Consider the following 14,103-nt stretch of genomic DNA (forward strand, 5'->3'; position numbering starts at 1 on the left):
AGTGGTCATTATCAAAGTCATCATGCACACACACAGCAGAGGTGAATAATAAGCGCGGCGCCGGTGGGGGAGTTCAAAGCGGCTCGCCAGTCACTTGATGACTACAGACGGCGCTATTTTCATTATCAAAAGAGCTGAACTTCCTTTCGTCTCGGAGTCATCCAGAGCCACACACAAAGCCTGAGCACATTAACACATTAGCCCCTAATTAGCTAGCTATCATTAATCACGACTTATCTACCAGCTCGGAGGCCAATTCATTGATCGGATGTGTCGCACGGGGGGACAAATGCCACATGGTGTGTCTTTTTTTCCCTCTCTCCCTCTCTCTAGAGAGGTCAGTATTGATTCCACTTCCAGATTAGGTAAAGGACAGAGCCATCCCTTAGGAAAAACTCCAAAAAGAGGAGAAAGAAAAGTGTAAGAATGACGAGTTCCTGTGAGGAGAAGCGCCGCTTTAGAGATAGCTCATAGACACATGCCCAGGCTACTGAGCAGCCACAGCCACAAATAGCTATATTCATTCAGACTTGGTGCAGTGCAGAAATCAGCCATTTCTTTTTGGGCAATTCTTAAATCCAAGCCTAACCCCCTCACTGTCAGTTCCTTGCACACGTCATCCTGCCTTGCCAACCGCACACCCACCCATCCCCGCACACCCAAACCCACACCCCACACCCCACCCTCTTCCCTCAATCCAGCACAAGCTGCATAGTTCTCCTGGAAGAGCTTCTGATTTTTTTTCTTTTTCTTTTTTTGTCTTTCCTTCAGTATTGGAGAGCGTTTCCAAAAAACACCAGTGGACCTCCGGTGCCATAAATCGCTTCTCTTCTGTCACATCTCACAGATTTATCGAGCCACAGCTTTTCGCTGTGCTCCGGCTTTTGGCAAGAGCCCAGGCACACTCCGTCAGAGATTTCTCAAGCCACATGGAGGACAAAAAAGTAGGAAAGAGAAAAAAAGAAAAGAAAAAAACACAAATTTTTCGAATTGGTGAGAGGTTTTCTTTTTTTCTTCTTCCTGTTTCTCGTCGGAGGATACTGGCCACGACTTCAGCATGTCTGGCTTCCTTGACATGGCGTTGGGCAATCATTTCCCCCTGACCACTGTTGCCCCGTGCCATAGAGGCTTGTTTCTTCACAGCGGAATTAATTTCTGCAAACCTCTCTTCGAGTTACACTGTGTCAGGGCCTCTGTCTATTATTGAACAGATTGTTTTTCTTTGATTTCATTCTTTAAATGATTTAATTTTCTGAGTCAGTTAACCAGAACCGGATTATTGCTTTTAAGGCCAGGCGACAATGAATGTTGTTTGGACAATTGATTTCTGTGCTCGGGAGTTAAGAAAGCTAAATGAGAAACACTTGCTTTCACTGAGGGTCCTGTTGTGAGATGGAGGCATTGCTAAGCTGATCTACAGAGAGAGATAAAGAACCTTCGATGGGAACCGCTAATGGGGATTAGGTGACTCATAAGTAGCCGAAGCTAAAAAAAAATTCTAAGCATAGTTGATAATTGATTTTATTTCATTCGAGCATTCAATTCTTTAAAGCGTAACTTAGAAGTAAAAACAACCTAGGATATACAGTATTTGTGGTCATTAACAAGTTCAAACTTTTGATTGAGAGTTACACCTTAAAGGAACACTCCACCGTTTTTTTTTTTCATATTAAACTACGTTATTCCCTTAACTAAGACGAGTTGATTACATACCTCAATGAAACGCGAGAGGTATGTATCAAGTTTTATGCAAGTTAAAAGAAACAAAACCATATTAACACCATATTAACTGCCCCCCTGTATTAAAGAGGAACTATGCAGGATTGGCGATTTCATCTCTGGTTTCGGTTTCGTTTTTCGTTTTCGCTCGTTTTATGCTTGCATTTTCTCTGCAGAGCTTCCCCGACAGCTTTAGCGTGTATATTATACATGTATAGGCTATATTTAAATATATAAATTGCAAGCGTGGTTCTTCGTCTCAGACTTCCACATGTAAACAAGGAGCGATCATCTCCTGCAGAAAGTTGCATAGGGTCTCTTTAACCTCATAGCTGAAGAAATTTTGCAAAATCAATGTATAACCTGCGGCTAATAGTCGGGAAATTACGGTATACTTTAAAATTACGGGCTCTAACTTTGGTCCAGAACTCAGGTGGACTGCGTACCTGCGTAGAGCACCAGCTGGATCCTGTCTCTGATGAAGTTGGTGTCCGCGGAGACGGTGCTGCTGTACACCATGCCCATGGCGTTCATGGTCCCGTTGGGCGCGGGCACCAGGAGCGGGCCCATCAGGAAGGAGCAGGCCGAGCCCAGGTAGCACACCAGGGAGGCCACGGCGGTAGCGGTTGCCCTCTGGTCCGGGGCAAACCACGTGGTGGAGAGCAGGGGGCCGGCACTCATGATGGTGGGGCCGGCTAAACCATTCAGTAGCTGCCCCCCGTGAATCAACCTGCAGATTTAGAGGATGGGCCATTTACATTCCAGACACATTTAAAAACCGTGTGATGAAACCATTACAAACTATATCAACTTAGATAAAGAAATTAAAGACTGTTTATGTAAGGTTTTTGTGCTGAAGAATAAAACAGAGCAGAACGGAACAGAACAGAATGGAACAGAGCAGAACAAAATTGTGTGGCATTTAAATCAATTAGCACTGTCAAAAACAGACAGAATGTTCTTATCACAATATACAAGAAATGAGATAAGATAAGACATCAGTTGGATGGATTGGATAAAAAAGACGGTAAGGCACAATGTGTGTGTCTGTGTTTGTGTGTGTGTGTGTGTGTGTGTGTGTGTGTGTGTGTGTGTGTGTGTGTGTGTGTTTTGTTTTAGTAACTAACATCCCCTTGTGCACTTGCTCTGTGTGCCTGAGGATGGATGTGGAGTGCAGTGCTGATTGATTGTCTGTCGACTCGCTGGAGGCACTATGCCCTCACAGCCACTCTCAGGTAATGACTTCTGGACCAGGAGAGAGGAACACAGTCATCTCCCATCACACACACACACACACACACACACACACACACACACACACACACACACACACACACACACACACACACACACACACACACACACACACACACACACACACACACACACACACACACACACACACACACACACACACACACACACACACACACACACACACACACACACACACACACACACACACACACACACGTTTGAAAGCTCACACACAGGCATGAATGGCCTTCTTCCCATCAACACCTTCACCATGCTGTTAGGGCCGATTAGGGGTTGCTAAACGTCTGCGCAAAGATTACATCACTCTATCTGGAGACAGCTAGTTTGTATTTCACATGGACGAGGAGGAGGAAGAGGAAGAGGAGGAGGCGGAGGATGAGGAGGGGGGAGTGTGGGTGGGTGGGGGAATGCTTCAAGAGAGGAAGAGTAGCAGAAAAACACAAAATGTGCGGAGGTTTTCAGAGAGGGACCAAAAATAGTGAGCAGAAGGAGCAATGTGTCCCAGTTTCCTCACCTCATCATTATTGCACATAATGGGGAGCAAAACACTGCTCGTAGCGCTGATACTTCCTGGAATAATAGACCAGTCCGCCACCCACCCACACACACACACACACACACACACACACACACACACACACACAGACTCCACAATCTATCTCGGAGAACCAAATCACATCGTCCACAGGTGGAAGAGCACCCCTCCAGTTCAGCCCCTGTCTCTCTCTCCCTCCCTCTCTCCCTCTCTGGCCCATGGTGCCGTCCCGCTCCAGGTGACATATCTCAGCGTATCCATGAGAGTGCTGCCTCCCGATTGCCTCTGCGCTTGGCCTGCCACGAGTGACGGCGGCACCTCAGCTCAAAGCTCCGGTGGGCTTTAACATAATGGGAAACGGTCATAGTGTGTTGCTGCTCCAAATTGGACAGTGGGCTCCCCCCCCACAAAAGCTGACCAGATAGGGTTCCCCTCTAGTCTTTTATACCCATGTCAGGTCAGACTCCACAGGTTATTTAAATGCTAAAAAGGTGAAAGCAATATGGAGGAGAGAGGGAGGCTTTGGATAAGCCCCCGGGGCCACGTATATCTGGTGCACGTGGAACGAGAGATTGGATCGAGCCGTTGCCAATCTCCAGCCTCTGACCTCCTCCACCGCCGCCGCAGACGAGACTGCTACTACTCCTGTCTGATCCTACAGGATTTTCCCGATTGAGGCGCTGAGGATAATTCACTTCCATTTTTAATTACATGGAGGTAGCGAGGTAGTCCGACACGTGGCCCCGTTTTCGGTGCCTTCTGGCGCTGCCGTCGCCTCTGGTCCGTGGGTGACCCCCGAGCGATTTATCTGTCTGACACACGGAGGACTAATGTCGAAGGTGTAGGGGAGAGAAGGCTGGTCGATGAGTGGAGATACAGAGAGTGAGAGAGAGAGTGTGTGTGTGTGTGTGTGTGTGTGTGTGTGGGGGAGGAGAGAGAAAGAGAAGGAGAGAAACAGAAGGACAAACTGACGGAGGAGAAATAGAAAGGAGGAATGAGAGAGAGAGATAGAGGGAGAGGGGGAGAAAGGGAGAGAGAGAGAGAGAGGGAGAGAGAGAGAGAGAGAGAAGTGAGGCAATTCTGCTGCAGATGATTACGGTAATAAGTATTGATGATCAGCGTCAGATAGAGTCGGAGAGCTGAATGGCACAGGTGGAGTTGATAATGTGAGAGGCAGAGAGCAGTACACAGGCAGGAAGAGACAGAGAGAGGGAACGCAAAAGAGGAGAGATGGAAAAGAACAGAGAGAGAGACAGAGAGGGAACACAAGAGGAGAGATGGAAAAGGACAGAAAGAGACAGAGAGAGAGAACACAAGAGGAGAGGTGGAAAAGGACAGAAACAGAGAGAGAGAGAACACAAGAGGAGAGGTGGAAAAGGACAGAGAGAGACGGAGAGAGAGAACACGAGGAGAGGTGATCAGAATGGACAGAAAAAAGGAGACGGCAGACAAAAAAAGAAGGGGACAAAAAAAGGAAAGATTTAGAAAGAAAGAGAATGACAGAGAGACAAAGATGGAGAGACAAAGACAAGTGTGCAGAGGGCAAGAGAAGACAACAGGAGAGCAAGGTAGTACATGAGAGATGGAGAGAGGAGATAGAGATGAGAGCTAGTGGTGGGGGAAAAAATCGATTCTGTTCAGTATCGCGATATTTTGTGCACACAATTAAATCGATACTTATAGCTCAAAGTATCGCAATACTTAATTATATAATTTAATTATCAATTTTACTTTTATTTGAGTCGAGTTTACTCAGGGTTTACTTTGATCACATTAAATTAGCTTATTACGCTTATAAGGGGGGCACGTGTTGTGGTGTTTCATTGTGCATTCAACAGCAATAATAAATGCTTCACAATCACAACCTGTTATACACGACACTCTACATTACTTTCACATCGAAAAAGGTGGGTGTATTTTGGTTTTCAACAAAAAGTGAATAGTAAGGACCTTGACATGCACCATGCCATTGCAAAGTGAGTTGAACAGTGTTATTTTCCTAATTTTTTGTAATGACTTTGAATAATATGAGAGACATGAATAGCAACATATCGCAAAATCGAATTGCAATACTTGGTGTATTGCAATATGTTAAGAATCGCAATATTATCGAATTGTGGCCCAAATATCGCAATAGTATCGAATCTTAATTTTTTTGCCAATTCCCACCCCTAATGAGAGCGGGAGGTCTTCTGGATGACTGCTCTCCTTCAGATATCAGTGACTGATGCGTTTTAACATGCGAAGCTGAGAACAGGGTTCTTGGATCGTGTACGTCCAGACAGATTGCTCCCTGCTGCAGTCCCCTCAGATCCTCCTGCTGATGCATCCCAGCAACACCTCTAAACCAAACCCCCCCCCCCTACCTCCCTACCTCTCGAGGCCCAGGGTGCCATGGCAATCGGGTTGGCATGGCTGCACATCCAAGTGAGGACATGTGCGTCCCTGGCCAGCAGTGGCAATCATGGGGGTGGGGGGGGGGGGGGGTGGCGGTGGGATGGGTGGGGGCCAGCTCACCTAACGACACTCGCTAATCAACAAGGCCCTGGCACCGTGTTTTGCATACATCAGTAGTGGCCCCCAAAACAGCACAATCCAGGCTGATTCGAGAGGCCAATCACTGGCGCTCCTAATCAGCCGCCATTGTGAGGGGCGAGTGTGTCTGCGCTCTGCCGTCCCCTGTTTACCCGCCATACGGAACGGCTCCCTCTCGGCTGCTGCACTCTGACAGGTGTCAGAGGGAGAGCAGAGGCACTCGAGCTCCGATAACCGGATCATGTTTGCTGGCCCCGATTTCGTTCCTTTTGATCAAGTGTAATCACACCAAAAAAAGTTCACCCTCCAGAGAGGAGAGAGAGAACACGAGAGAGAGAGAGAGAGAGAGAGAGAGAGAGAGAGAGAGAGAGAGGGAGGGAGATGGAGAGGGAAAAAAAACCCTCAAAACAACAGAAGCCCATCAAACGATTGCGATTTATTTTTTTCTGTAAACGGGGGAAAGAGAGTGTTGCACCACGCGCTGTCAAGGGAATCCGTGTGCGTTTCTAAATCAGGCATAGCAGCGGCGGCAGCAGCAGCAGCTATCCTTCTCTTCCTGAGCGTACGCAGGCGGGTTTTTTTCGATATCAAACGCCGGTGTTTGATCGCTCCCGTGATGCCCTTGAACTCTTTTTTTTTCCAGTTTGACTTAACAAACCCCTATCTCCGCCGTTCCCTAGTCCTTCCTATCCAAATCCCCGTTGAGCTGGCTGCCACACGTGCAGGCCGTCTTGGACGATGTTTTTTGACGCGTTCAAACACGAGAGTGTGGCGAGTCAAAGACAATAGCCCCTCACCGCCACCGCAGCCACTGCTCTCCACTCCACAGCTCCAACCGCACACACACACTCACAAAGAGGGCAGTGCCACCTGCTGGACAAAATGGGATATGTGTATGTGTATCTATATGTGTGTGTGTGTGTGTGTGTGTGTGTGTGTGTGTGTGTGTGTGTGTGTGTGTGTGTACTGTACTGTATGTGTAAAAATGTTCTCAATATACTTGGGATGGATTTTATGTAATAGGTGTGTTGGTGTTTTAATATGGACAGTAATCTTTTATACGTTTACTGTGCACTGGATAATGTGCGATCACAAGTGTGTGTGTGTGTGTGTGTGTGTGTGTGTGTGTGAATGTATAGGAGTATTAATTTGTCCAAACCAGTGACATTTACTGTCTGGGTTGTGTTACATAAATACCTGAGTGTGTGTGCGTGTGTGCGTATGTATGTGTGTGTGTGTGCGTGAGTGTGTGTGTGTGTGTGTGTGTCTGTGTGTGCGTGTGACTGCAGCCCTATGTTTAAGTGCTCCGAGCGCCTGCTGGCAGGGTTAAATGTCTCGGGCTGCAGTGGGGAGTTCATAAATCCACACTCTTTATGGATTAAAACGCGAGCGTTCTGATGACTCAGGCACTGTAAAACACTAAAAAGTTGCTGCCTAGTAAAATATGTGCCCCATACATGCCAATCCTGAATATACTGGTTTCATTTCAGAGTTTTTCAGCTCGATTATAAACCATTTACGAGACTACAGTGTACTGCAGTGGGTACTGAGATTGGTGGTAGTGGTGGTAAAGGTGATAGCATAGTTATCAAAAAGGCCCCCCGTCACAAAAAATGAAATCTCTGGTGATGTGACTACTCGTTTTGCGTCTATGCCAAAATATAAACTTCTGAACGTATCAATTCAGTTCAATTGATCAATATCAGTTTTTGATCTACACACTCCCTGTGGTGTTTCTAGAATAAACCTACTGAATGGAACGCACTCAGTTGAAGCACCAGGCGGACTCTCTGTGAATGATGCCGTCTTTGAGTCTAGAGGTATTCAGTCAGCTGCCAACGCTGAACTCTGTCCACTATGTCAGCAACTGTCACACTCTTGTCCAGTGACTGACATAACTGTCCAGGTGATTTGAGATTGGAGCAAGATTGTCTGACTAACCCCAACATAGCACTATGTCTATGTATTTCTAAAACTGAAGTCAATACAGTGACCTCTCTACTCCTGGTGGAAAGTAAGTCAGAAATGATTAAAAATCTGATTGGCACATTAAGGGCTTGGATGATTTTAATACCAGCTTTCCGTTTGTAATATCTTGGTCTTGCCTGAAACACTGACTCATTGCCTTTGTCTTGCAATAAAACTATCATTACATTAGGCAAGGGGCTTTGGATTTCAATCACAGAGGATACAGAAGGCATGGCAAAGAGTTTTCAGTCTGGCTATTAAGTCAAGTAAAAAAAAAAAAAAAATAATAATAAATTCAGCAGTTGGGAAAAAAAGCCCCTATCCACCTCATTTAAGGGAATATGATTTCCTTCTACTAATACCGTTTTACATCATCGGAATAGAGTTCTTTGTGAAGGCAAAAATGAAATATGTGGCAGATTAGTAATGGATTGCTTAATGAAATTACTTTTCTATAACCAAAGTCATGGAGATAACCTTGCCCTGGTCTTTTGGCAAAAAGCAAGCAATATTTGCTATGAATTGAGAGGTTTTGTGCTTTTGTCAGAAAAAAAAAACAGTTGTTCTTTCAACTGAAGGTTACCTTTGTGTTGTGTTCTTTTTCCTTTTTATTTCACACAAAGTGAAGAAAGGAAGAAAAATACAAGAAAAGCTGATGACAGCTTGCGAACACAAACCGTTCCGAGATAAGACGGAATACGGAAACAAAAGGGAGAGAAACAGCGCCCGAAAACGGGACCGGGACGCCAATGTGCCCCCGAAACGTTTAAATAACACTTTAATCTCGGGAGGCAAACACAGTCCCTCGGTCCCTTTTGAGTCCATCCGCCGGTGTGATTGCGTGCCAGTGTGAATGCGTGCGCGCACCGCTATCACAGTGGAACTGATCAATGCGGAGCTTCGACAATGGGCTTCCGAACAGAAGCGCTGTACTTAAATGTTTACTTTTCATTAAAAATCCAATTCTGTTGGCAGGGCTGTTCCATTCCTGATTCCTGACTCCTGTCTCTGAGCGCCACAACAAAAACAGACCCCCTGGAGCCCTGAGGCTTGGCGGTACTCTCTGATTGGTACCGTGGAATCATTGTATTCTTTCACACAATGCTTCAACTAATACGACTATTTGAGGTTTCCACAGAGGCTTGAAGAATGTAAAATAATAACAACAGAAAAAGCACACATATTCGTCCTTTTCCATTTTGTCCCCCTTTATAGAGGGCAACTTCAGTGTTGCTTGTTCAAGGTGTGGAGGAGTGAATGGTGGTGGTGTGTGTGCCTCTGGGTGTGTGTGTGTGCCTCTGGGTGTGTGTGCCTCTGGGTGGGTGTGTGTGTGTGTGTGTGTGCGTGCGTGTGCAAGTGTGTGTGTGCCTCTGTGTGTGTGTGTGTGTGTGTGTGTGTGTGTGTGTGTGCCTCTGTGTGTGTGTGTGTGTGTGTGTGTGTGTGTGTGTGTGTGTGTGTGCGCGCGCGCGCCTGTGTGTGTATATGTGAGAGAGAGGGGAGGCCTACCATCGCCTGATCTGCAGGTCTACAATGGGGACAGAGCGCATGGCAGAGCCCAGCACCATGAAGAAGGCCGAGAGCAACAGGGACGCCCGCAGACCTGCAACACAACAACGACAACACATAGAGGTCAGCCCCGGGCAGAACAACACATTCTTCACTCACCTACAGTAGACATGTGACCACCAGACCGAATGGAGGGTAAGAGTGAAGCTGCATTTCATAACATATTAATAACAAAACTGACACCATCATAAAGCACTGAGCGGAGAAGAATTAAGGAAGTCGGAGACCATTCAATTCCAACTTCACAACAGCACTTTTGAACTTCAGAAGTTTGCTGATTCATTTAAGCTATAGTGGAAGAATCAGAGGGAAGTGTCTGGCTGTTGGCGTGTGATGTATTGGAGGACAAAAAAAGAGTACTGTTTGTTCTGTGGAACTGAGTGTACTGTGTGGCTTGAGACTTATGAGAACATACGGATGATAAAGCATTCAGGAGACAGAAACAGAGAGAACAAAAACATTTCTAATTCTGTAATATTTCCAATTCATCGAGAGAGTTTCATGATCTAGATTCGTAGACGTCTTATAATGGGACTCATTATTAAACATGTTTATCACTTTGAAGTCCAAACGGTTTCGTTCTGTTTCGGTGGTGGTGACACCACTTTTCTTTGAGCTGTCAGTGAAGGACAGCCAAGGATAGAGCCATATGGCGTGTCTGGGTTTGAGTTGAGAGAGAAAGAGAACAAGGCCTTCATCAACCTAAACAAGGACTGAAAGTTGTGATTGCTCTAAGACTTGTGTGCAAGACAACAATGGAGGGGGAAAAAACTTGAGGGAAAAAAAGAAACTAAACTGTCACAAGTCTGGCTTAAGTTTGTCTGACACTTCACTCAAGCCACAGACTCGATGCTAACTAGGCGTAACCACAGCTAGGCTTCTGAAGCATGGCAATTTCTGTAGATGTCTACTGCATGCCTAATGTTCAACATGTTCACGATTTACACTTAGTCTTGGGTCATTATTACTGTTTTTTTTAACAATAATGCAGTAATGATAATGTCAACTTTTATGAATCAACCTCTAAATTAAGAGGACTCAGAATTTAGATATTCTGAGACATGCCTACAGAACCATGCCTCAGAATGAATGAAAATGCTTAATTTCTTGATGATTTTTTAATCAATCGTTCTTTATCCGGTAAGTCTCTGTACAATCGTCCGTGTGGAACTCTGAACTTAAGGCAGACTGGCCTGCCTGAAGAATCAGAATAACCAGAGTGAGAAGACAAGGCATCACATCCTCTTCCGCGCACCATTGGGAGAAAATGTTTATTCCTGTCTTGGTGACTCCCAACCTCGTCAGTCGAAAGTAGAACAGAAGAAGGACTTCCCCATTTAACTTTCTCTGGGTCTGAGAAAGTATGAGTAGTGTTTGTCACCAAGAATGAGTCAGCTTGGCCTACCACTAGGAATCAGCCTCTAAAGAATGAGGACATGTTCTTTCACGTAGGAGGAGATGTACGATGATGATTCATGAAGATAATTAATAAAAACAATTGTTCTTATCGCTCATAACTCCTTTCAAGCATTCAGCTGAATAGTTCTAGTGTTAATGCGGCAAGTTGGCTTGACTTGGAAAACCTTTTTCTAGACCTCAAAAACCTGTTTTTTTACACAAGACAGCATATGAGACGTTTATGCCAATTAGTAGTCTTGCGCTACACGGTTAAGGTCGAGCAGTTAAGGATAAAGTGCAAACAAAAACGGAAGCCCCCGTCACACGTGTCACCAAATGTTTGACATAACCCGTTTCATTTCCACTATCAGTCACGATCGACATTTTTAAACTAGCTGCCTCAGCATTTCACATGTTCAGATAGACAAGATCATCTTTATATATTTTTCTTTTTTTGGTGGGTGGGGGGCGGGGGCAGGCGGGAAACAGCCAGTGATGCTCTACATTTTAAGCAGAAGAAGGCTTGGGAGATAAAAGCATTAGTTTCGTACTCACTTCACTCCATGGGAGCAAGCTCCTGTGTAGTGTGGATGAGCAGTACTGCAAGCATCAGCATGTGTATGCTCAACTTAAGGATTTTGCACAGAATGGGTCTTTTCCATGGCTGGATCACACATGACTTTAGCCCTCAGCCTCAACTGGACCATAAGCCCTTTCCCTGAGTGACTGAAATCCCAGCATGCAGCACGTACTTGTAAGACCTATGACAGGACTTAGCCGGAGCGAAACCACAGAAAATATCTTTAAGACCTTTACACACAAAAAACTGAGGGGAGGTGGAAACTAAAAGCAAAAGGCAAGCATATACAGTACTATATGTGTCTGACCTTTGCTCTCATTGACTATGTTGATTACATTTAGCCATATTTTGTTTCATGACTGATGAGCCACCTCCATCCAAGCTGTTACTAAAATCAGTTTGGAGCACTACATTAATATATTATGGTGGGTGACATGACACTAGAGAACGTCAAGAGGATGGTGATATGTAAAGGCAAATATAGAAAATATCAATGCTTAGCAACCACCACATCCTATGTTATCAAATGTGCTACTGTGTAACCAAAGAAACATCTTTCAAACTCAGACGCAAGCCTCTCTCCACACCTGCTCACTCAATGCCCTGCCAACATAAAAAGGGCATTCCAATTACGACAAAGCCTCTTAGATTCTAAATCTTACTTAAGGAGAGGCAGGTGAACATAAACTGTACACATTAATGAACATCAACTGCAACATACATGTCTAGCGTAAAGTGCATTTCTGCCCTCTGCATGAATTTATGTGTTTGCACCTTCCCTATTCCCTATTTTTGGGGATATATAGGATACACACATACTAATACAAGCTACAGTTGGAGTTGGATACACTGTCTGCAAAAACATAGAAGAATGGAATCAGCAGTGTCTATGAAATAGACTATGTATTTTATGTAGGTTTCCCTCTGAAAACCTAATTATACCCTAATTGGTTTGTGAAAAGCCAAAGACTTGATCATGCAAGTGTTGAAACCTCCCTGGCAAAGTCTGGCTGGACAATGCTTATTATGACTGTTGCCGTGGCAATCCAATTGAAGATGCCACCTGACAGATGTCAGCTGATAGTCAAGTGACGAGAACAATTTGTTGTTTGGCAAACCGTCCTGTCGAAACTTGACCCTCCCCAACTGTAAGAAGTGGAACACCACTGACTTGTGCAGTCTAGTCATGAACTTTACCAAAGTTCTGTCAGATCCCACATGGGTGTGTCCATCAAAGATGACAGTCATTACCATATCACATGTTTATTTTTGGGCAAGTTTCAATCATATGATACCTCATCTTCTATGACAATAAATGGCATGACAGAAACCGGCAACATTTAATGTGTGTTTCTCATGAAAATATAAAGAATGTGATCCAACAATGTTTTTCACAAACTATTTACAATGTTTTTGAGACTATACCTTGTCCCATAGCCTACTGTCTTCCTGATTAGGATCATTTCATGAGTCTGTTCTGCTACTCAACTACCTGCCACATAACATTGTCACGTCTTTTGTGAGGGTTTAATTTCATGCTCCATACTATCTCTTGGCTGGAATTTACAGAGCAAACAAGGCACCCTAAACTCACATTGCCTGCATCAAGCACACTTGTGTTGATCAAAGGATCACTCAGATGGAAGAGTACTTTTTTAACCAGCTATTGTTAAGTCCCAGGAACTTACAGAGGTATGTCTGAGTATATAAGTGTCTGCTGTTTAAAAAATACCACAATGATGATGGGTGAATTCTTACCTATACAATGTGAGAGCAAACCTGTTGATCATTTGATAGCATAAAACAACTTTAAAGTTCCAGTCTTCCAATCTTGACAGACTAGGCTACTACATCAACTGGTTATTATTATTCTACTACATGTGTCCAATAACATCACCACATATTGCCAGGAACAACAAAAAAAGAAATCAAAAGAGAAAATGCAATTGTTTCTGTTAGCTGTTCATAGCCTACTGTCGTAAACAATCAACTCACCCTTTTTATCCATAAGCCATATAAACAGCAGCCATGGAAAAAAGCCCACTGGACCCCACAGCACTAGTACGGCGATATCCGTGGACGTGAAGCTGAGCGCCTCTTTCGCAGAGATCTGTATTGGACCCCAAGTGTTCCATACCATCCCTTGCATAAACCCCAACAACGAAAAGAGGGTCAGAACCAGCCATCTTCGTCCATAGACTCTGCTGTACACAGGCTGTATGCTAGTCTCGGTTTGAGTTGGAACGAGCAATGGTTCCCTTTCTCCCTCTGTGCTCTCGATGGCACCCATTGAATTAGCTTCGATATCACTTCAGTAGTGTCTCTGATAAAGTTGGCAAGGATTTCCAACGTTAGATGTAAAAAATAACCGTGATTTTGAAAAACTAACAGTTGACCAGGAAAACAAAAACAACCGCTACCATACCCTACAATTGAAACTTAACTGCGCATGTCTGTCCAAAACCGGAAATGACCGCACTGTTGTGAAACTGGGAAGCATGATACCCCATGTTGGATTTATATT

At 44.7% G+C, this 14,103-nt stretch overlaps 1 protein-coding gene across 1 annotated transcript in view; it reads right to left on the reverse strand.

Annotated features, from left to right (window-relative positions):
* Nucleotides 1-14,007, reverse strand: part of slc49a4 (solute carrier family 49 member 4) — a 36,191-nt gene extending 22,184 nt beyond the window's left edge. Inside the window, exons 1-3 of the mRNA XM_062534378.1 lie at nucleotides 13,575-14,007; nucleotides 9,542-9,635; nucleotides 2,166-2,449 (exon numbers count right to left, since the gene is read on the reverse strand). Coding sequence (XP_062390362.1) covers nucleotides 2,166-2,449; nucleotides 9,542-9,635; nucleotides 13,575-13,869 — 673 coding nt within the window. The 5' untranslated portion in view covers nucleotides 13,870-14,007. The remainder of the gene's footprint in view (nucleotides 1-2,165; nucleotides 2,450-9,541; nucleotides 9,636-13,574) is intronic.
* Between the last annotated feature and the right edge of the window lie 96 nt (nucleotides 14,008-14,103).

This window comes from Sardina pilchardus, chromosome 4 (genome assembly GCF_963854185.1).
Source record: "Sardina pilchardus chromosome 4, fSarPil1.1, whole genome shotgun sequence".
Classification (NCBI taxonomy): domain Eukaryota; kingdom Metazoa; phylum Chordata; class Actinopteri; order Clupeiformes; family Clupeidae; genus Sardina; species Sardina pilchardus.